Source organism: Saccostrea cucullata, unplaced genomic scaffold (assembly GCF_032062105.1).
Source record: "Saccostrea cucullata isolate Sc308-1 unplaced genomic scaffold, CSIRO_AGI_Scuc_v1 ctg12666, whole genome shotgun sequence".
NCBI classification, from domain to species: Eukaryota; Metazoa; Mollusca; class Bivalvia; order Ostreida; family Ostreidae; genus Saccostrea; species Saccostrea cuccullata.
In genome coordinates this window covers 20,324-44,196 of record NW_026933596.1, presented here as the reverse complement: position 1 = coordinate 44,196, position 23,873 = coordinate 20,324, and the positions used below count along the sequence as shown (strand labels likewise).

Here is a 23,873-nt window from a genome sequence, read left to right as displayed (position 1 = left end):
ATTCCTACGTTAAACTTTTTTAGGCCAATTCGGCCACACCTACCCCCGGGGGTCATGATTTGAACAAACTTGAATCTATACTACCTGAAAATGATTTCACACACGAGTTTCATCTTTCCTGGCCCAGTGGTTCTTGAGAAGAAGATTTTTTAAGGTATATTCTATGTACTCCTATTAAACTTTGATCGACCATTGTGGCTCCACCTTACTCCTAGGGGTCATGATTTGAACAAACTTAAATCTATACTACCCTTAGGATGATTCCACATGTTTCATCTTTCTTGGTCCAGTGGTTGTTAAGAAGTGTTTTTTTAAATGACATTAATTTTTCTCTATTTTATAATTATCTCTCCTTGGAAAAGGGCTTGACCCTTCAATTGAACAAACTTGAATCCCCTTTACCCAAGGATACTTTGTAGCAAGTTTGGATCAGCGGTTTTTGAGAAAAAGATGAAAATGTAAAAAGTTTACGGCAACGACGACGACAATAACAACAACGACATACAACGAAAAAATTCACATGGAATTCATTTTCCTTTAAATTTCATAGTAAAAAGAGAAAATATTGAAGACAACACATCAAAAGTTTTTCTACAAAATTTTATTACAACAAAAGTCTCAAAAGCCGATTATGGAAGCTATATGGTCAAAAGAGTTTAATATCAATTGCTCAAATCAATGGCAAGTCCAAACAAGTTAATTTTTTGTTTCCTCGTGTAGAAGATTTTGAATAAATTACAATGGAAAGTTTGGTCATGGAAAACGACATCAATTTTGTCAAAAGGGAACGCCATATTTCAACTCCTGAGTACTTTATTGTAGAAATAGGGGTATTTGTTGATGAATCACAATAAAGATGAAACAAACATTTCTGGGTTCCATTATTTTTAGAAACAGTTCTCTATAATATCAAACAGCCTTTTTTGATCATGAAAATGAGTACTAGTATTGAATACGTAGGGGGAGCCATTTTATTGCAACATATAAGTTCATTTAAATGATACATCTTTGTGTCTATTATTTTCAGATAAAAACGATATTAAATTTTCCTTTCCGAAACTGATGTCGGGTTCCTGCTGGGGGATCGTCCAGTTTTTCTATCATCCATGGAGATATTTTGGCTCCTTTGTGATTCCCTTATCTGTATGAAAAGATTTAAACAAAATGAAAGTAACATTTTAAAAATGGGGGAAAATGGTGATGTAAGACAAACAATTTGCTAATGAACTAACCTGTCTGTAGATCACAATAAACGTGTAAATGAATGGATTCAATGCTGAATTAAGTGGCAGCACCAGAACAACTACCCAGGCATAAACATCGAACGAAATCTCCATCCCGCCGTGCGCCATGATTCCTGAAAACAAAAATAAGTTAAATTCAATGAACACACAATTCCTATCATAGGTGGTTGGGTTATCTTTTCATACACACTTCCATTTATAAATCTTGACTACGTACTCACACTTTTACACAATATTACAAGCTTCTATGTGAATATGACTTTAAGCATTTGCATGTTGAAGGTATTTTCGAAAGAGTATATTTATTTTCCAAAGTGAAAGTCTGAACATCTTTATTTAAGAAATTCTCACCAATCAATATAATAGGGATCCAGCAGCACATGTCCGACAGGACGACATAAGAGAGGGATTTTAACACTGCCATTTCTCGCTTCCGGTTGTCTTTTTGTAAGGCACTTCCGCTGACCTTCACCTCGACAAAAATCAAACTCTGGCCAACCACTACAGCAATGAATATCATTAAGTTAAACCCTATAAAAACAAAGGTCGCATATTCCCATCCAGCTACCCTCTCAGCTGTTAACGGAAGAGAGATACAAACTGTAGATCTGCTATAGAAGTCTGGGTAAACCGAGATAGGAAACGCTGCTAAAAAGATAGTCATAAGCCATACTATCACTGAAATAACGAATTTCTGTTTCTTCTTTCTCAGGAATTCGGTAGAAAATGGATATTTTAAGGCTAGAAATCGTTCCAAAGTTATTAAAGATACGAAAAGCACTGATGCTTCACAGGAAACTGTTGCAAGTAAGCCAGCCACGGTACAGGTTGTACTCGATCTCCACTGACTATCGTTAAAACCATACTCATTACGGTATTTCATGTCTGCCACTGCAATAATGAACAAGTAAATTCCCATTAATAAATCGGAAAAACTTAGGTTTAAAACAAAGATTCCATGTGCATTATTCCATCCTTTGCTGGTATTTCTGATGCGGTAATATATGACATAAAGGTTCCCGATGAAGGAGAAAAGGGCCACGTACCAAATCATCTGGGCCAAAAACCCAACACTGATCAACTGCTCGCAGGTCGAGATTCGGTCTCGCGGAGAAATACATTTTGATGCTTTAACAGACAGTGGTTTGGCACAACAAATGATATAAGAATCTGTCCATATCCATTCAAGGTTACAAAGACCCTGAAACATAGTTCGGGACACTTGTAAATTGTTTTTGTTAATATATAGATATTTAACTTCTTCTAGTCTTTTAAAGGCATTACTTTCCAATACAGTCATGTCATTATCTGATAAATCCAATATCTGAAGTTTAACCAAAGCGACGAATCTTGCAGGAGAGAGTGTTCTTAACTGGTTTCCTGTGAGGTTCAATTTGGTGAGTGATACCATGTTCTCAAAAGCCATTTTGTTAATTGTGTGGATTTTATTGAAAGCAAGATTAAGTGTTTGTAAAGATGCCAGTGTAGAAAACGAAAAATCATTTAAAACTTGTATCTGGTTGTTTTGTAAATTAAGGTATCCCAGTCTCCTCAAACCAGAAAACATGTTATCTGTGATATTGCTAATAGAATTAAAACTCAGGTCTACTTCAACCAGCATTTTCATTGATCTTGAGAAATAGTCATCAGTATTTGTGATGGAGTTGTTGCTCAATAATAATTTTGATAAGGAACTTAGCCAGTGCAGTGCTTTTGGAAAAATTGTTTTTATTTTATTGTTTCTCAAATCTAGCAACTCGAGGCTAGAATTGAACTTACTATAGATTTCGTTCGAATGAATCATCACTATTTCGCTATTTCTAAGAATCAAATGCCGTAACTCTGGAAGTACTCCAAGGAAGTCCATATGTAGTTCGGTGATTTGATTATGTGAAACATTAAGATATAATGTGTTTGAAAGTTCCTCAAAGGTACCCTGTTGCAAATTTCGTATTCCATTAAATGAGATATCTAAAGTTTGAAGACTGGGAGATTGTAATTGTTTTCCTAGGTCCTGAAGGGACGAATCTTCTATAGAACACCCAGATAAATTCAAATGCAAAAGGTAATTGAAATCTTTTAATTCCGTGGTGTTGAAATCGCTTGAACTGAGATCAAGTACCCTGACCTCTCTCGTCACATTTGCCGGATATTGACACCTAAAAACTACTCCTTCACAATCACACTGGTCGGGGCAAGGTAGGACACAACCCTTTTCCATTTGCACGCATTGGGTACTGTTGTAATTGCACACATTTTCGTCTTCGTTGTTTGGACAATCATTTTTCTTGTTGCAGAACTGGTCAGCGTTAATACATCTTCCGTCGTCGCATTGATACTGTGTTTTGTAACAAGGAGCCTTATCTAAAAAAATTATCAGTTTTAAAGTCAAAAAGATAATAATCACTCAATTACAATTTTCAAAAAGAACTTACTATTTAAACTTTTTCTCTTAAAAATTAATGTATTTACCTTTACAAATTCCGTCTTCGTAACTGATTTTTCCAAGTCGTATAATACCAGTTACATTAGCTTGGAATGTTGCAACAATTGTTACCTAAAAATGAAACTTTTATATAGAGAAACTAAATGACTAACGATACTACAACGCTCACCTGGGTCGTCTTTTTTTAAAGTTAAAAGTTAATAGGCGACAACAGATAAATGAGGGACAAAATACAATCAGAAATCTTTCTTGATCCTTTTATGGGTTAGTTTAAAAGATACTAGATTCATAACTCCCAAGTCCACAAACCTTAGAGATTCTGTCAATTCCCTTACCATATAAGGTTTGTCGATAGGTGTTTGAAAGCTTGTTGTGGCAAAAAGGTTCGAATTTACATTTTGTCGCTGAAAAATCATCCTATCCGAGGTAAGCATTGTGCCGTGTGTTATATAAACATTTAAATTGACATTTTCTCCAGAAAACGTCATTGTTATACACCCAAACGATGAAGGCTGTGGTTTGCTGAATAAAACGGCCCTCTCCTCCGTACTTCCACTCAAACCTTGTTTCTTTTCAGCAGAGGCAAACATTTCTCCTGTAATTAGCAAAAGTATATTGTAATAAGGGAATATACATTTAAAACATGATTAAAGTTGACCAATGAATATAACAGTCATCATGGTATAATTCTCAAGGGATATTTCACATTAAGACTATTCATGAAAGGCCGTGAAAAATTGGCTGTTTTAGATGTTATCGAGGCATACTAATATTTTACCAGTGTTTTCAGCTATTTGACGGTTCCATTTCGTTCCGCTTTTCATTTGTTGCCAGTCACACAAATCTTGTTCAAAGTCACAAATTAAATTCCCTGTGTCTGCAAAAAATAATAAAAAAAACATTTAATTGTAAATATTTTTTAATATTTTATTCATCAGGAATAATGTTTTATAATCCAGAAAAGGAATATCTATGTGAACAAAAGAACTAGAATGTAAGAGCAGCATCTCAATTCGGGTATCTATTAGTTTATTGAAGCAGTCTTTTACTCGGTTATCCAAAGTAACGCAATACTTCTAAATTAAATTCTGTATAGATATGTAAGAAAAAAAAAATTGTATAACGATTCTCACCACATTTTGGGACATTACATTCCTCCCATTTAAATTCGGAGTCGACAAAACAACCCGGCGCTCTTTTGCTTAACAAGTCAAACCTACAAGTTCTTCCCAATTCTGTTGCTGCTATGCATTGGTGAAGGTACTTTGTCTCTGTACGAAATCCTTTGTACTCATTTTCGTGGTAGCACTCTAAAGCTGTAAAAATGGAAGATTAATTTTTTTCTCTCCACAATAAATCTGAACAAAAGAATCTATAAAATGTGCTCACCACAATTTTTTTCGTCACTGTTGTCAGGACAATCTGGTACCATATCACAAAATCCTTCCCTAATACATAATCTGTCATCGAGGCAGGAAAAGCAATCTTCACAAACAAGAATATTAAAGAAAATCATCAATTTGTAAATTATTTATTTAAAATATTTCAAGTTTGAATTTGTTCTAAGTATTTACTGGAGTACCTGTACATGGCTCGTTTTCAATCTTCATAAATCTAATAGCTGCTTCTGTTGATGACCCAGCTAGTGAAGATGCAGCGATGTGTGGCGAAATAAATACCTTCAGAAACGAAACAACTATCTATAAAGACATCTATTAAAAGCACTAGAAGAAAAAGAAAATAAAAGAGATTGTGTCAGACCTTGTAGTTATCTGGCTGAGGATGTATGTTGACTTTAACTGTTCTAAACTGAGAGCTTTCTTTTAATTTTGTCAGATTTTGTGTGGACGTCGTCAGGACTAGCTCTATACCATCACTGCGATAGGTCAGCAGCAAACAGGCTGCCGTTCTCGTAGAGCGCAAGAGAGGTGATGTCAAGGTGGAATTAAATAACTGCAAATTAGACGCATTTTTTGGAGGACGGAAACGTAAAGATTGTTCTGAAAAAAGAAGTGCATCATTGAAATATTTTTATGCTCAATGTTGTCATTTCTTAAATTATTTTTCAAACACAAATTAAAAAGCAATATTCCCATGAAGATGAACGATATTGAATTTGAAGAAAAATACTAATAAATGGCAAATTTGTTTGTAATTTTAACTTCTCTGTATCTCTGTGTACTTTGAGTTTAAGAAGAAGACAATATTGTACTTTTGTTTCTTTCGAAGCCTCTACATAATTATTTCAAATACAGGTATGAATAACGGAAGTTAAGGACCGTTTTTACGAGCTTTTCAAATTGTAAATTAACAAAAACGAAAGCTTATATTGCTGAAGAAAAATGTACTATTTTAAAAATAGGACTGGAACAAGATCACTTTTTTCTTTCTTTTCTTTTTATCCACCCAGGTGGTTAATCTATTAATTGTAGAAAATAAACCCGAAAATAATGAGGTTTTTTCATTTGTAAGTTGTAATAAAGAATCTTCCAACGATATATATCAATGATATAAAAGTTGTAACTGATTAACAGTACAATAAGTTTATTTTAAATCAATGATTCTATGCAAAAATGCCTTGATGTCTTGAAATCGATGCTAGATTTCCTCAATAACATCTTTAAAAGTCTTTTGAGACCATACCTTCCATCAAACTGCAGAAAATCCGATGGGCACTTACTGTGCGCTATTGCTGATTGAAATATTTGGAGATCCGATTTGTTTAAATATTCTTTTAAAGCAGAATTTATTCATAAACGTCTAAATGAGAGGAGAAGAAACAAATAAATTGTATGATAAGCGATATTAATCAGTCGCCAACCTTTCTTTTTTATGTAGTAACATTCCGTCATTACCTGCATATGGCGCTCACATATCCCAACTTATTCGAAACTTGTAATCAAGAACTTTCTCTGAGTACATGTACAACCACTTTTTAAACTAAACAGGCTACTGTCAGTTAAGTTAATGTTAAAGGGATTAAAACAACCTCATTTAAAATACATGTATGTGGAAGTATTTTGACTGAAGATTTTCCTGCCTAATGTAAGACTTTGCACTGAAAAAAAAAAATTAGTGAAAGTCACTGGGAAGACTAGTAAATTTACTGTCCATACAATCACTACCTTAAAAGTAGTTAGTTTTACCTGGGAATGGCGATTTACTAGATAACATTAGTAAATCTAAATTCATGTAATTTCAAGGTATTCTAAGTACTTGTACGACCACCACTCCACTTTTCACTATCTTAGTCAGAAACAAGAGTGATTTAAACACTGTCCATTTAAAATCACTACCTTAAAAGTAGTTTAACTGCCTAATTCTAAAGTTGTATTTGTACAAAATTTGAGCACAGAATAATTGATATAGATAGGGTTTACGGCGGATGTGACCACACAATGGATACTTAATCCTTGACGCCACATTTGGAATTCTAGAGATCCGTTTTTATATTTCCTGTTCACAAATTTGTATTCATTATAGTTATTTTTAAAGATAGGTCACGATTCTATTAATGTTTTTTTTTTGTTTAAAACGTTTAACTTTACATACCATTCTTGTTCAAAAGCCAAGTCATCCCAGTATCACTCGGTTGTTCTAGACCACACATTCCTCCCGAAAAATCACACTGAAAGGAAGCTATAAAATAAAAGTAAAGATGGCTGATTTACTTAACTGATAAAAAAATGCATTACTGCTCCAATTGGAACAACAATCTAAATCTCGATTTACTTTGGAAAAAATTCATTTTATTATATCTTAAATTCTTTTTTCAGTTTATGATCTTGACATTCGATTGTCGTGAAATTTATTTTCCTTCTAATGAACAACTAAAATGAGATAAAACCTTGTATCTGTTATTGTCATACGTATGTACAATCATACATGATCGTCTATTCAAACCTCTTTTATCTACACAATGTAAGAAGCATAGTCTCCACACAATACCTTTAACTGTAAGTTATTTACTGTAAACCAACTATTATTTGCGTCATACTTATTCGTAATTTATCAGTTTTAAATTCATCCAAGAAGATCAATTTATGCAGGTTAGAAAGCATTTTCTACGAATATAAAGCAAATATAAATATGGTTCACGGCGATACATTTCGTGAGTTAAAAATAGGTCGCAAAACTCGCAAATATTTCTCGCACGCGAATAAAAATTGGTTAACAGTACACATTTGCCTTGACTTATCGTACATTATTATACTCACCGTTAAAACAGAAGGGAATATCACAGGTCTGCCAGCGTACGTCACGACTCACGGTGTAGCACCAGGGGAGGGGTTCACCGGTAGGGTTTCTACAGTAGTTCTCCTGGCGCGATAGAGTAGAGCCCGGGAAACTGATCCTGTCGTCAGGAACATGGGGGTAGGTTCTGTCCCAGCGCTGACAGGCTATACCCCCCCGAGTGATGCTTTGTTCTCCTTGATATTCCATACCTCTCTCTGTTTCCTTACAGTCCTCTATAGATTTTTTTAAAAAGATTACAATTCCATCGAATTATTTAGCGTTCTTTCTGTATTTCAACTGTTTAATTTATTTCTTAATTGAATTGAAAAGCGTAGTTTAATTGGTGCATTTGGCAATTTTTCGCTGATAAATTAATTTATTTTAATTTTCCCTCGAAACTCTGAAAATCGTCCATGGATTTAAGTATTGGACTAAAGTCAAAATAAGGATTCTGGAATACAGATTGTGCTTACTTTCATTACATAGCGGAATATCACAGTACGACCAGCGGACTGTGTCGTTTACTGTGTAACACCACGGTCTCTCCTCGTTGTCGGGATTTCTGCAGTAATTCTCGTGTTCAGAGGCGGAGAGTCCCATGAAGCCATACACAAAGCTGTGATTGTGTGGTTGTAATTTGTCCCAGCGTTGACATTCTATCCCATCTCCGGTTTTAGAGACAGTTCCAAAGTAATATTGACCTTTGGTGCTGTCTAAACACTCTTTGTTACCTAAAGGGCGAATTTAAAATGTAAATTTTCAAATTGAAAATTAAAATTGCTGTTTAAAAAGCGCCAGCATCACCTGCATAAACTGCATTTCCTCTTAAACAACTCGTATGTTATGGCACCTGATCCCAACTCTAATGTGTTTAAGATGTCCGTGTTTGCTCTGAATTCGATTCATGATGCTTCAATGGACGTCTAACCTTGATTATTTAAGGAATGTCACCAATTCTTGGCCAGATTATTCGATATAACCTGATTTGGGTCAGTTTACGCTTTATAATCTGCGGAGCGGATTATACAAAAGCGTAAACGACCTAAACCAAGTTATACTCGAATAATTTTGCCAAGAATTAAAGTAATTTCTTATAATTTAATTTAAAAATGATTAAGCAAGCATGGATGTAAAATTATGTTGCTTTTTATGGGTTCGAATTAGCCGCTCAAAAATACAACCTTGGTAACGGAAGTGATTAGAAGCGAGGGGAGATAATAACTGATTCATACAGTTAGCAGCCATGATGTTGCTAACAAGATCAAGCTACTGTTTGAAGTTAAAGGTGCAATTATTAAATCTGGAAATTTCCACGATCCCGAGGATTGGAAATGAGGGGATTGCATGGATACAAATGATTCAGCCGGGGGGATGTCTCCATGCCAAATCAGAGTATATATTTATTTTAAAAAGTATTACATCTAGAAATGAATGCATAACATAATTATTTTACAGATGATGTACAATTTAGCTATGATTATGTATAGCCTCACATTCTACAACAGATTATTGTTTAAATATAATGAACAATTAATGATATGCCTTTGCCAATTATTGTAATTGTGTTTGTGCCAATAAATATTTGTATTTGTATTTTCATACAGAATAATTTGCGTTCCTTATTGGAAATCAACCACTGAGAGGCTAGAATACTAACAAAATTAAATTATTGTTTGTTATGTATCTCTATATATTATCATGTACTTACTTTGAGAACACATGGGTATGTTGCAATTTTCTCGAGCTCCAAACTTATTTACGTATGGATCTGTATAACACCAAGGTTCTTCGCGATTATTAAGGTTCCTGCAATAATTCTCATGCAAAAACAACCTTCCCAACAGAAACAAGAAAAGTCGTTGATTACGGAGGCTGTCCCATCTAACACATTCACGGCCACTTTCGGCATGGGAGATGGTGCCTGTGTATTCTTCTCCTTTAATCGTGTCTCTACATTCTATTAAGAATTAAAGAGAATCAAGATATGATAATAGTAATTAGACTACATGAATACAGTATTCAATTACGCGAAAAATTTCTTAAATAAAAAAAAATCAATATTGTATGTATTATACTTATAATATTGATTCTTTTTATTCAAGAAATTTTTTAAGGAAGTTGTTTTTTTTTAGTCTTGTTTCAAGAAGTTTTTTTTTTCAGAACAATGGGGATTCTCTTATTTTATAAACATAAAATAACAAAATCGCTGATATATTTGTTGTATGAATAATGTACATATCGTTTTATCTTAATTGACATTAGCATGATACTTCCAATTATAGTAACATCTAAAAATAAAAACTAAAAACTGTTTTCTGTAATTTTTAATTTAATTCAGTTATCGCCCAAAGAGAAAAAGACATTGAAACTATGAAAGAACATTTCTGTCATAAACGATCCTCAGGAAAATGCGGAAGACATTAGACACCAATGAAGTCGTGCAAACAAATCGCACTATTAATATTGATACAACAGAAAAGGATTCGACACAAGAACCTGATGGTATGTATTTCGCGGTGTGAAGTCAGGTCCACAAATAAAGAGACTTCTGATGTCACGTGTCGAAGCAGATGGAGAGCTGGACGACATAGTTGATGCCATCAAACGGTACGCTACGGAGCAAAACGTATGTGTAACACAAGTTACTGCACTAAAGCTTTGGAAGCAACGAAAACATTTATACACTCTACGGGTGAATGTGCGCTCAGAGGATTCTGATAAGGCTCTGGAACACGGGTTTTGGCCAGAAGGCATACTAGTGAGGCCTTGGCAAACTGAACGCGAGCGTAACTATAGGCATAGTGATGAATAGTTGCATGAGTCATATATTAGAAGTGTGCTTTGTGTATTTGTTTATAACACTTATAATGTCATGACATATTATAATCAAGAATAAAACGTATCAACGCTGAAATCCACTTCCCACACTCTCTTCAGCAGGGTTTCCGTCCAGGATGTGGAAAAAACCGGCAGGATTTGTTATAACGGAAACAATTCACCATTATTTAGAAAGAGACTCTAGCTGATATTTATGTGGCATTTCTAGACAACCAAAGACATTTAACAGCATGTGGCATATTGGTTTGCTCTACAAACTGTACAAGTTAGGTATCAATGGTAAAGGGTGGCGCTTGCTTTCCGACTCTTTTTTTGTAGATCCAGCTCTCGAATCTTAAAAGAAAAAGACCTGTCGAATGAATTCACTTAACAGCAAGGTATCGGACAAGGAAGGGTAGTATCGTCATGGTTTTTGCTTCTGATGATTGACGAATTGATAGAAATACTGGATAAAAGTGCCACTGGAGCATGTGTTTGTTACCATTCATATTCCTAGTGTTATTCTGGCTGACGACACTTCCCTTATATCCAACACTCCCAGTGATCTTCAGAAACAACTAGATATTGTCTACAATTACACTAGACGTTGGCACTTGGTTTATGATCCTGAGAAAAGTTGTGTTTTCTTCTTTAGCTCTAGTAGAAAGCGACAAAAGCAACCTGCTGCTAGACCATTTATTCTTGGTCAGGAAAACATCAACCTACACTCAGAGAATGTTTATACTGGGGTCGTTCTATCTGATAGGTAGGAAGTGATACAGCAATCACACAAGCATACAGGAAGGGAAAGCGCATATTAAACTCGCTTATCAATATAGAAGTTCATGATCACGGTATACATTCCATGAACAGCGTAAAACTATGGAAAACAGTTGTCATGCCATCGATCTTGTATGGATGCGATTTATAGGATGTGATCTCCAAAAAGTCGATCGAAGGGCTGTGATATTGTTAATATAACATTTTTGAATACGTTTTCGGCCCGTCACTAATGCAAGGATTTGACGAAAGAAAACCAACACCGTGTACTATTTTTTTCCTTTTGGCCTGGTTGAAATGAAAAGAAGTGTAGATAAAATCAAGTTGATGTTCTGGAACAGACTTTGTACATCAAGTTATTCCCTATTCTACAAAAAGCTTTTCATTGCAACGTTGTACTCCTTTGGTTCGGCGACACCAAGACCGAAACGTGGATTCCTAGCAGATATTCACTCCATAATGAGCGAATACAGCTTCGATTTCTTTTTCGGAGAGTACCTTTTGAATCGTGACGTTTCTCCAAAATACACCTGGAAGTAATTCGTAGGAACTGTAGTTGATACTGCTGCTGAACATGAGTGAAGGGAGAATTTGAATCAAAGAAAAGTGCTTCGCAGATACACAGAAATACATGATAAATTATCAACTCATCCCTTTTGGCTACCCGGTTTGAAATTTTCCGAAACACACATGAAAACTAGCTTCAGTAATTAGACTCTCAGTCGACATCATTAAAGAGGAGGTGAACTGCAAACTGTGCACGCGTATCCTTGCTAGCAGAGATAGCTTGATGGACAAAATAGTGAACGCGATAAATGTCCAATATTACGTTAATCTCACAAATAATTGTGACGATAATTGCTGACACCATTCTTGGATCAAGACGTGGTTCTTTTTTATCTGAGGAGGAGTGGGAAATGTTTATGCTTGCTGTTGCAACTGGTGTTGCGCGTATGATGTCAGAAATGAACGCTCACTTACTTGAAGTATAAAACTTCAAAATTGATAAATTATGTACATAATGTTTAAATTATGGACAGTGACTTGTGTACATATTTCCACATATTTATTCTAAAGTTCAAATCTTGTTACATACTTGATAGTTCGATGCATTGATCTCTGCTGCAGAGGAAATAAAGAATGTCTGTCTGTATGAAAGAGGTTTTTTAAATACCGAACATATTCCCAGATTTTTATGAAAAAAAATGGCTAATTAATGAGGATTCAACTTAATACCATATTATTGACAAGGTAAAAATTATGCCATTTTCCATATTTCTTAATTACAATTAAAATCCACTTTTTTAAAATGTTTATATCAGTGCCGAGAAACTGAAGCGGAAAGCTTTTTTTATTCTTTATTATAGCGAAAGTTATAGCCCTTGTCTATATTAATTACTTATTATATGCATTGAAAATAAATATTTTTAGTGTTTAATTAGAATTGAAGTTATAGATAATAATCATTGTATGTTTCTTTAGTGGGATTGATAAAAAAAATTTTGATTGGAAACTTGGTAAGTATATTTAATTAGTTTGTAAATAGATACTAGTAATCACTAAGTATTTTATACGGTATTAAGATATATAGGGTTTTTACGGGCGATCTCACAAGAGAGGCCTTACAGGTCAAACTTGAAAAACTTTGCGTGTACATGTAAGTGTGCGGACTTCCCTGCTTATATTGTACTGTGTTAAGTGATAAGTGTGTTGTGATCCTGCTTATTGCTTGATAGAGTGTGTGGTCATCCCTGCTCTGTAATTAGCATCTAATAGTAACAAGTGTGAGGACATCCCTGCTTGTTGCTGCGCAAGATCAGGTGTGTGGACATCCCTGCCTGCATCTTGTGGTAGAGCATTGGTGTGCAGACATCCCTGCCAGTGTCTCTAGCCTAGAACCGTGTCTTAGTGTCAAGTGTGCGGTCATCCCTGCTTGTCGCTGCGCAAGGGCGAGTGTGCGGTCATCCCTGCTTGTCTCCTGTGGAAGTGCCCTGGTATGTGGACTTCCCTGCCATTGTCACTTGTTCGCTACAAGTAGAAACCTTGTATACGCAGTGCCAAGTGATTAAGACTGCGTATTGTTCATATTTGCAGCATCTCAGGGCTATCCGTTATTATCACGAATACGGGTCTGCATGGGTTCACAGGCTGTGGCCTGCCTTGCACGTTACATAAACATAAAATTTGGTGGCAGCGATGGGATACCTTCAGATACCTGGATGATGGAAGACGTGGACAAAGAACTATTTTTCATAGAAGAAAAGCTCGCGGAGCTGAGGGAAGAAAGTCTTAGGAACAGAAGTATCAAGTAGTGGACTCTAGTGAGCCGGCGTATTAAAGACAAAGTATAAGACTCAGGTGTTGGCGTGTCTCGAATATCCAAAGAATTGCAGAAGACTGGCGAAACGTCAGCAACGCATGAGCACGATGGTGCGCTAGCCCAGCACGCACCTACCCTTAAAGAAAAGTCTGCAAGACAAACTCTCAGGGACATGTTTAGAGAAACCGGAGCAAGACCTTGCAATTACCGTCATCCAGAGTTTCATACAAGATTTGATAGAGAAGCGGCGCATAACGACAAATCTAGAATGAGACTTGGTCATGAAGAGCATTACAAAGACGTTCCACAAGGTTCTCTTCTCCCTGGAGTAACAGGAAGGAGACCCAGAGTTCGATTTGCAATTCCTCATAGCGGAGACGACGCGCTAGAAGAGTTTTCAACACCAAGACAAATGATAAAGCCAGCAACGTATGATGGCAGTTGACCTTGGTTGGATTATCATGCGCATTTCGAGGCATGTGCAGAAATAATTGGAAACAGATATTATCAGAAAGGATTGCGTTTAGCAGTTTCTCTTCGAGGGAGTGCACAAAGAGTGTTAGGTAACATGCCAAAAGGGACAAGCCCCTTTATCAGACACTTGTAAAATCCCTGTAAGCCTTGTAAAAGACAGATTTGCACCTCCGAGTCAAACGTAGCTATACAGGATGCAGATGCGTGAGCGACGCCAGATAGCTGGAAAATCTCTTTCAGAGTTAGGATAGACTATTCGCAGATTTGCCAACTTACACTACCCCACTGCTTCAGCTGAGATTCGGGAAACGCTGTGTAAATTTGTGGACGCATTGGTCGACTCGGAAATGCACATCCGCATTAAAACTGCACGTCCTAAACATCTTAATGACTTAATGATAATAATTTAATTGGCTGCCGAATTAGAAGATTACAAAAGAGCCTATAAAAAGATCTATGCGCGCCCAACTACTGTTGAATCCGTTGACGGAAGAACTGTCTCAATGCTTGAGAAATTAAGTGCAAAGTTTGAGTCTTTTCAGAGAAACTCAGAGAAATGAAAGCTCAGTGCAGTGAAAGTTCACAGCTATTCGACCATGGAGAAGCAAACCAAACATTGGAGGCACAGAAAATATGCTACTTTTGTCGAAAACCAGGGCATATGCGCAAGGAGTTTTTCAGGTGCAATACTGGATTCTGGTGGCAACTGTCTCCAGATAAGCGGTAAGGGAACCTTTCCAACACAGATAAGGGGATTTTCGTCCAAACTGGATGGTGTGGTTGCAGAACTGAGCATTATGAAATAATGGGCCTTGATTTTCTGGAAGAAAATGGATGCACAATTGATTGATGTTGCAAAGAAGAAAATGTGCATTAGGGGAAAAAATACAACTGATAAAAGAAAGAACTTATGGATGGTATCGCATCACAGCGCTGAACACTGAAAATTCCAGCAAATCAAGAGGAAGAGTGTGTGCGGTGGAGGGCAAAAGCATTTCGATGGTTAATGGTTTGGTGGAACCAAATGAAAAGTTCGTGTCGACAGGTAATCTTGAAGGGGGGACCTTAGTCAAAGCAGATAGAGTTGTTCCAATTCGAATGCTGAACATAAAACCAGAAAGTCGAAACTGTGTTCAAACATTTACAGATGCACTCACATAGCGGAATTGTCATCCGTCTGCGTATTACTGAAGAGAGAAAGTCAAAGAATAATCCTGTGTTACATGAAAAACTTGAAGATTTATTAAGGAGTAGTAGTACCGACCTGACAGAGGACCAGATACCTAAAGTGAGAGACTTTTTGCGACAGTACTCCCATGCGTTTGCACTCATTACCTCTGAGTTAATTACTACCAACGTGGTTGAGCATGGAATTAATGTTGGCAATGCTCACCCCACAAAGGAACTTTTGCGACGTGTCCCTTTCTATGCTGCCGAGGAAATAGACAAGCATGTAAATGATATGCTGGAAGAAGGAGTTATAGAGCGCTCCTCTAGCCCCTGGGCAGTAGGTGTTGTCTTAGTCCTAAAGAAGGATGGCAGTACTCGCTTCTGTGTTGACTACAGGAAAATGAATGGACTGACCATAAAAGACGCCTACCACCCATTGCCGCGAATTGATGATTTGCTGGGCAGCCTCTCTGGAAATGCATGGTTTTCAGCACTGAACTTATGTTGGGGATACTGGCAGATATCTTTGAAAGATAACAGACTTCGACTGCAAAATCAACAAGTTCTGTTTGGGGAGAATGAGAAAGACGAAGACGCTGCTAGTACAGAATGAGCTTGTGGTCAAAGATGAAAACCGAGGGAATGAAAACCTAAGTCTTACTGAAGAGGAAATTGGAGATAAGCATATGCGCCATCCTTTGCGCTGGCATGAAAACTATGTATTACAAGAGGAACCTTGGGCCAGCAAGCGAACCTGATTGGTTCTATTTACCATTGGGTTTAATAAAATATTTTATTTTGTTTTGCGTAATGGTGAATGTGAAAGGTTGCATTGTCTTTGCTATTCAGTTCAGTAAAATTATTTATATTTTATTTTTCAGAGTGGTAAATACAATGACAGTATTTTTTGCATTAGAATTGTGTTTTTATTTGATTTTCAAAAATGTCGTTGTAAATTTTCTTATCCAAGGATGCATAAAGCTGGGGTGGGGTGATGAAGAGGAAAGCTGTTTTCTTATATTTTTATTGTAACGAAAGTTATCGCCCTTGTTATTAATTACTTATTATATGCATTGAAAATAATTACTTAATTAGTGTTGAATTTGAATTAAAGTTATCAATAATAATCTTTGTACATTTGTGTGTTTCTTTAGTTCGTATGATAAAATTTTGTTGATTGAAAGCTTTATTAGTATATTAATCAGTTTGTAAATAAATAATCACCAAGTATTTTATATCGTATTAAGATATATAGGGTTTTACTGGCGATCTTACTAGAGAGGCTTTAGAGGTCAAACTTGAAAATTCTTTGCGTGTACATGTAAGTGTGCGGACTTCCCTGCTTATATTGTACTGTGTTTAGTGATAAAAGTGTGGTGATCCCTGCTTTTTACTTGCTAGAGTTTTTGGTCATCCCTGCTCTGAAATTTGCATCTCATAACAGCAAGTGTGTGGATATCCTTGCTGTTGCTGGGCAACATCAGGTGTGAGGATATTCCTGCCTGCATCTTGTGGTAGAACATTGGTGTGCGGGCATCGCTGCCTGTGTCTCTAGTCTAGAACCGTGTCTTAGTGTCAAGTGTGTGGTCATTCCCGCTTGTCTCTTGTTGAAGTGCGCTGGACTTCCCTGCCAGTGTCACTTGTTCGCTACCAGTAGAAACCTTGCATACGCAGTGCCAAGTGATTACGACTGCACATTGTTCATATTTGCAGCATCTCAGGGCTATCCTTTTTTTACCACGGGTACAGGCCGGCGGGGGTTCACAGGCAGTGATCTGCCTTGGCCGTTACAAAACAGACATTTAAGCAATGTACATAATAGAAATGTCACTATGTATCATATGTATTTATTTAATAACTGGGGAAAACTCAATGCAGGGCTCTAATCAAAGGGAATGTTTATATTAGATCAATATTGTTTGACATTTTCTAATTTACATTGCATTTACATTGTATAAAATAAATAAAATATTCATTCAAAGATTGTTTTCTTATACATTTTTAACGCTTTACAAACACAACCCAAGTTAATTTACTGCAATGTGAATTATGTGGATGGGATCTATTACCACAGACAGGAATATCGCAGTACTCCCATTTCTTGTAGCGGTCCGTGGTGAAGCACCAGGGCCCAACTTTCTCCCTAGCCCGCGGGGTTCTGCAGAAATTCTCGTGCATGCTGGCGTTACCAAGCAACACGTTGGTGTAACTATGAGACCATGGCCACTGTCGGTCCCATCTTTGACATGTCTTTCCAGAAATAGTAGTAGATTTGTTTCCTCTGTACTCCATCCCCTCTCTGGTTATTCTACAGTCTAGCACTTGAAATGTTGATACAAAATAACTTGAAATTCAATGTTTCTTTTCTTATTATATACATATGAATATTAAGATGTATTAAATAAAAGATAATTCGGTTATATTTCTATGGGGTATAGAAAATAAAAAAGGTGGAGTGCAGACACCTTTCAACCTCTAGGTAAGCATTTTTTTTTTACACACACTTAAAATACATTTTGCAAAGAGGCTAGTATTAAACAATGTTTTTAAATCTTTAAAAATATAGATAAAAAATAAAGAAAATAAAATAAAAAAAATAAAAAAAATAAAGACAGGGTATGCTTAAGGTAGTCCGATCCTCAGGTTTATAAAATTAGAAGTTAGGTAATCACAAAGTTATGTAAATTTATCCACAGTATTTCTTTAAAGTTAAAGATTAAAGTTCATCCTATTATATAGGGGAAAAGGTCAATCTCCAATATTTTTGCAGGAAAAGCGAATTGAGTTATCAGCAATACATTTTCTAGAAGCTAAATGATCAACAAAATTATTTTAGGTGAAGAAACGATAGTTATACCGGCATTAACAAAAATTGTCTTGATTTTTATACTTATTTGGTATTTTTTGTCTTCTATTTCCGCCATGTAATCTATAATACATTGTGTAGAGGGATTTTGCTATCATTGCAAGACACCAAAATCACTTCTCATTTCATATCATGCTTAAAAGCATTGGTATCTAATGCTGGATTCAAGAAAATCTTATTTCTCTAACTGTATTAATTTTTTCTCCTTTTATAGGGTACAAATGTAAACTTTCATAAGACCTTTTCCAAGACTTCCAAAGACCTTGAATCTTATAAAGGTGAATGAAATGATGTTGTTGCATGAACAAATTTCATTTCCATGCTTCATTTTCATGCATTTCAAATATGTCAAATTATATATCAATTCTTGGAGTTATCCTTCCTGGCTGAGGATCGGATATCCTTAACAGGAGCAATTGAAATTGATGTAGTTATAATGTATAAGAACATCGTTGTTCACAAACAAGATTAAAAAAACGCATGGGAGCTGCTTAGAACATTATGTAACAAAAATAAATGGTTAAACAAATCGTGTCTCTGAGTGTTCAGTGATTGTTTTGTGTCTACCAATCAAGTTCCTTCCGATTACTGTATATTTTGATCCTCTATATTACATCACAGATAATAATAAACTTATTTGTTGAATACAAAATATATTTTTTCTTTGAGTAGAACACTTGTCTCAATAGTTATCTTTCAATATATAAATTCAACACTTGAGTAATTCATTACCACAAAATGGAATATGACAACGCTCCCATCTTGTATCTGGGTCAATTGTATAGCACCATGGAGAAGCTCTCGTTCCAGGTTTTGGATTTCTGCAGTAATTTTCGTGTTCACTGGCGTTCCCCGGAAGTCGCGCGGCGTAACTATGTGGATGGGGAGTTTGGCTGTCCCATCTCTGACATGATTTACCGGAAACAGTCACTGAAATGTTCCCTCTGTATTCCAGACCTTCCACGGATATTTTGCAGTCCCTCACTGAAACAATATACAAGTGCAAAGAAGGATATGGAGATAACGAACAGTATTCAATCTCAAAGTCAATAAAACAATACAAAATAAGAGCAGAGCAAACACGAACCCACGAAACAAATAAATAATTGTAAACAAAAACATACCAGCTTAGTTTTAAACAAAAGCTCATAATCCCTGATATGCAGAATTGGAATGTTCTTATTGTATTGTGGAAATGAATGTTCTTTTTTTTAAAAAATCAGAAAAATGACATAGCTTTAAAATGAATTCTAATGACTGTGAACCCAGAAATTTGATATAACCATAGTAACTATACATATGTCCGCACTCTTGCATTGTCATTCTAGGCCATTCTACCAAGCAGATGTTATCCATCAGGCAACATTAATATTTGTGCAAACAATATAGCAATTTGGTAATTTTTTTTTTTTTTGATTCGTATTGAATTCAGATAGGTGGAATCAAAATATTATCAATAAATCAAGATATTATCTAATAAAATACGGGTATCTGTTTGGAATGATGATATTAACTTTTATGTGTTTTAAACATGTGTGAAGTCCATAACTTTACATAAATATGAAAAAGGTATGAGCGTATCTTGAATCCTAGAATACAATGGAAAAATTTACACCGGAATAGATAGCAACCAAGGGATAAATTTCCAAAAACGTTACATTATAATCCTAAACAGACAAACAAATATCAATCAAGCCATACTTACACAGTTTGTATTTGGCATTGTTTTAGATAACAGATATTTAGATGTTAATACTCATCACTCACCATTCTATCTCATTTTCTATTAAGGAGGAACAGAATCTTGAAAAAATTCCTGTCAATGATTTTTTTTTTCGTATTTTTTATATTACTAATTTAATATGTACTTAACATTTTAAAACGGTCCTGTCATGGGATTTCTTGACTTATTTAAAAGATATCGCCCCACAAATACCACCCTGTGTAGAGTTTGTATGGAGTTTAGATACTTCATGTTTACGGGCCCATAATGGAGTCCATCATGCGAATTTTTACGCACAAACGATAAATATTATGGATAATACTGAATACTCAAATATTTCAGAATATTCATACGGTTTTAATTATCTGAAAGTAATTGTTTTAATTTTATACAGTATTAGGGTGGGATAATTTCTGCATTTTTCAAGGCAGCTTCAACGACAAAAACCTCATATGGAAAAAATTCTGTCAATAAATATTTCTAAATTTACGATTAAATGTCAGTCCTTCATCATGTTCATCGTAATTATTTACTGCATAAATATCAAAGAATGAAGCTTAACTCAATATCGCACAGGACATCGTTGAATTAGACGTAAGCATGATAAAAACGCTTCAAGTTTGTATTTTCCGAGTGCGGGAAATCCATTGTGACGTCACACGAAAACATAAACATTCAAAATTATCTAAATAGAGAGAATCTCTGCTACTTAACAAGAAAAAATATTAATTTAAAAAAATCTGCTTCAGAAATTTATCACGATACATTGATTGTGACCTGTTTATTATGAAATAAAAGATTATGACGGATGTGTGTACTTGATCTCGCTGCACTGAAAATTCAAACACTACGTCTATGACGTCACTGACGTCAAACTGCAGGGTAAAGAGAAAAAATGTGTGGATTGGGCAACTTCATAATATCTAAATGATGGCAAGATCTTTAAAAAATTTATGAATAATAATTTCTAAAATTAAATGTTTAAAAACAATTTTAGGATTTAGAATAATATTACACAAGAACTGTTGATTTAAACAACGTTTAACATGTTTATCTGACCATCACCGATTATGACGTAATATGTCTTTTTAGTCATGTAACATGTTCCCTGTCTCCCCTAAATAATTCTGTATTCATTTTTTTTTTGGATTTTTCTGAAAGTGTACAGTTTAAATAAACTTTAAAAAGGATGATTTTGCTAGTTAAGATTCAAAGCTTACTCCTAAACAAAATGTCTTCAGACGTCAGAATGTACTAGATTTAATCAAGGCTTGTTTAACCAGTCGTGTAATAGCAGACCTGTGATGCCATATCCACTGCCCATTGAGAATTGATGGAAAAACACCCAATTAAAAGCAGGACACTAAAAATTAAATATTAATGTTTGTCATTTTGTTATCATATTACCGTATATCCGTTTTTTTTCGCAGTGATCTATTTTTCGCATTTTTTGCGACCATTTCTCATTCGCAAAATATAAAACACGCAGAAATTATATCAGCTAAAATGTGACATAAAAACATTACCATTTTAAACAAAAAACCTTTAATCGTAAAAAATAACTTACGCAAAATAAAAACTGTACTAATCTACCCCTTTTTCGCAAAATTTCCAACACGCGAAAAAAAACGTATATGCGGTACATCTGGAATTCTCTTATTAATTCGTGTTTAGCGTCACAGCAGATATTAAGCAAACCGTTCAAGAGATATCTAACATCTAAATCAGATTCATTATGGATATCTATTTTCAATGCCCCGTGGGATCCGGGTTAGAATAGGTCCTCAATACCCCCTTGCTTGTCGTAAAAGGCGACTAAATGGGGCGGTCCTATGGATGAGACCGTATAAACCGAGGCCCCGTGTCACAGTATGCATTGAAAATAGATTGATTGTTTGTATACTGTTTAACGTCCCTCTCCAGAATTTTCCACTGATATGGAGACGTCACCATTGCCGGTAAAGGGCTGTAAATTTAGGCCTATGCTCGGCACTTACTGCCTTTGCGCAGGGAGGGATCTTTATCGTGCCACACCTGCTGTAATTAATAAATTCACAGCAGGTGTGGCACTCAATCTCAAAGTCCATAAAACAATACAAATTAGGAGCAGAGCAACCACGGACCTCCAAACCATCAGAGGTAGCATCAGGTGCCATGGAGGAGTGAGCATCCCCTGCTGACCGGTCACCAATTTGTAACTTGTATTTTCTGTTGTTTTAATGTTGAGAATGAGGCAACTTTTTCCCATTTTTGAAAAGATCTGATAGTTATTTCACAACTTATTTTTTTAACTGATTAACTAATTATTGATTCATAGACTTAGCAGTCATGATTTTTGTTTACATGAGGTAAGATCAAACTACTGCTTAAAGTTTAAGGTACATTTATTAAATCTGGAAATATCCATGATTCCAAGGACTTGAAATGAGGGGATTGCATGGATACAAATTATTCAGCCGGTTGTCAAGGGGTGTTTCTCCATGCCAAACCAGATTATACAGAATAATTTGCCTTAATTTTTGGAAATCAACCAATGAGAGGCTATAATACAAACAAATTTAAATTATTTGTTTGTTATCTCCAAATTTTATCATTTAATTAGCTTTGTTCGATAAATAACATCACAGAAACAAAACACAACTTCTAGTGTCTTATAAACAACCATCAAGCAAACTATTAATGATACGGAAGGAATAAAAAATATTTACTTTGAGAACACATGGGGATGTTGCAATTTTCTGGTAAGCCAAACTTGCAAAGAGGCTAGCTTTAAATAATGTTTTCATATCCTTAAGAATATTTAATCAGGGTATGCTTAACATGTGCAATTGAAATTGATGTAGTAATGATTTATAAGAACATCGTTGTTCAAAAACAAAATAAAAAAGAGCATGGGAGCTGCTTAGAACATTGTGTTACGAAAATAAATGGTCAAACAAATCGTGTCTCTGAGTGTTCAGTGATTGTTTTGTATCTACCCATTAAGTTCCTTAAATCATTGTTTCCTCTTCATTTCCCTGATTATAGTACATGTATATATGGATCCTCTATATTTCCTTAATTAGTCCGATTATACTCAGTAGTATATCTGGATCCTCTATATTACATCACAAATAATATTTAAGTTATTTGTTGAACACAAAATATATTTTCTTTTTCGAGTAAAACACTTATCTTAATAATTATCTTTCAAAATATAAAATCATTACTTCAGTAATTTATTACCACAGAATGGAATATGACAGTGCTCCCATCTTGTATCGGGGTCCATTGTATAGCACCATGGGGTAGCTGCCATCCAAGTTTTTGGATTTCTGCAGTAATTTTCATGTTCACTGGCGTTCCCCGGAAGTTCCTCGGCGTAACCATGGGGATGGGGAGTCTGGCTATCCCACCTCTGACATGATTTACCGGAAACAGTCACTGAAATGTTCCCTCTGTATTCCAGACCTTCCACGGATATTTTACAGTCCCTCACTGAAACAATATACAAGTACAAACAAATAAATAATCGTAAACAAAACCATACCAGCGTAGTTTTAAACAAATGCTCATAAACCTTTTTTTACTGATGTAATCAGAGTTGGAATGTACTTATTGTATTGTAAAAATCAGCGAAAAATGATATAGCTTTAAGATGAACTATCATGATTTTGAACCCAGATTTTTAAGATAAAAAACCTTGTATTTCTGGTCTCAAATGTAAGCTATTTAATTCCTGAGATTTGATATAACCATAATAACTATACATGTGCCTTCACACTTGCATGGTCATCCTTGGTTATTCCACCAAGCAT

The 23,873-nt window shown here is 35.3% G+C and overlaps 1 protein-coding gene across 1 annotated transcript; it reads right to left on the bottom strand.

Annotated features, from left to right (window-relative positions):
• Window positions 1-957: 957 nt before the first annotated feature.
• LOC134238715 (uncharacterized) lies at window positions 958-23,873 on the bottom strand. The gene is made up of 17 exons (XM_062720834.1): window positions 23,840-23,873; window positions 23,302-23,553; window positions 17,557-17,808; window positions 9,635-9,883; window positions 8,400-8,657; window positions 7,908-8,159; window positions 7,243-7,329; window positions 5,452-5,690; window positions 5,273-5,369; window positions 5,080-5,175; window positions 4,824-5,006; window positions 4,469-4,567; window positions 4,026-4,285; window positions 3,717-3,801; window positions 1,596-3,608; window positions 1,233-1,357; window positions 958-1,141 (listed from the first exon to the last, which is right to left on the bottom strand). Exons 1-17 carry the CDS (start codon window positions 23,871-23,873, stop codon window positions 1,040-1,042), a joined length of 4,683 nt encoding a protein of 1,560 aa, XP_062576818.1. The 3' UTR covers window positions 958-1,039.

Excerpts from the sequence above, each read along its gene's own strand:
- LOC134238715 (XM_062720834.1), bottom strand. The coding sequence starts at position 23,873 with ATGCTTGGTGGAATAACCAAGGATGACCATGCAA. Across the intron at positions 17,809-23,301 it reads CTGTCATATTCCATTCTGTG|TGCTAGACTGTAGAATAACC; the intron begins GTAATAAATTAC and ends CAACATTTCAAG. Across the intron at positions 8,160-8,399 it reads TATTCCGCTATGTAATGAAA|AGGACTGTAAGGAAACAGAG; the intron begins GTAAGCACAATC and ends AAAAATCTATAG.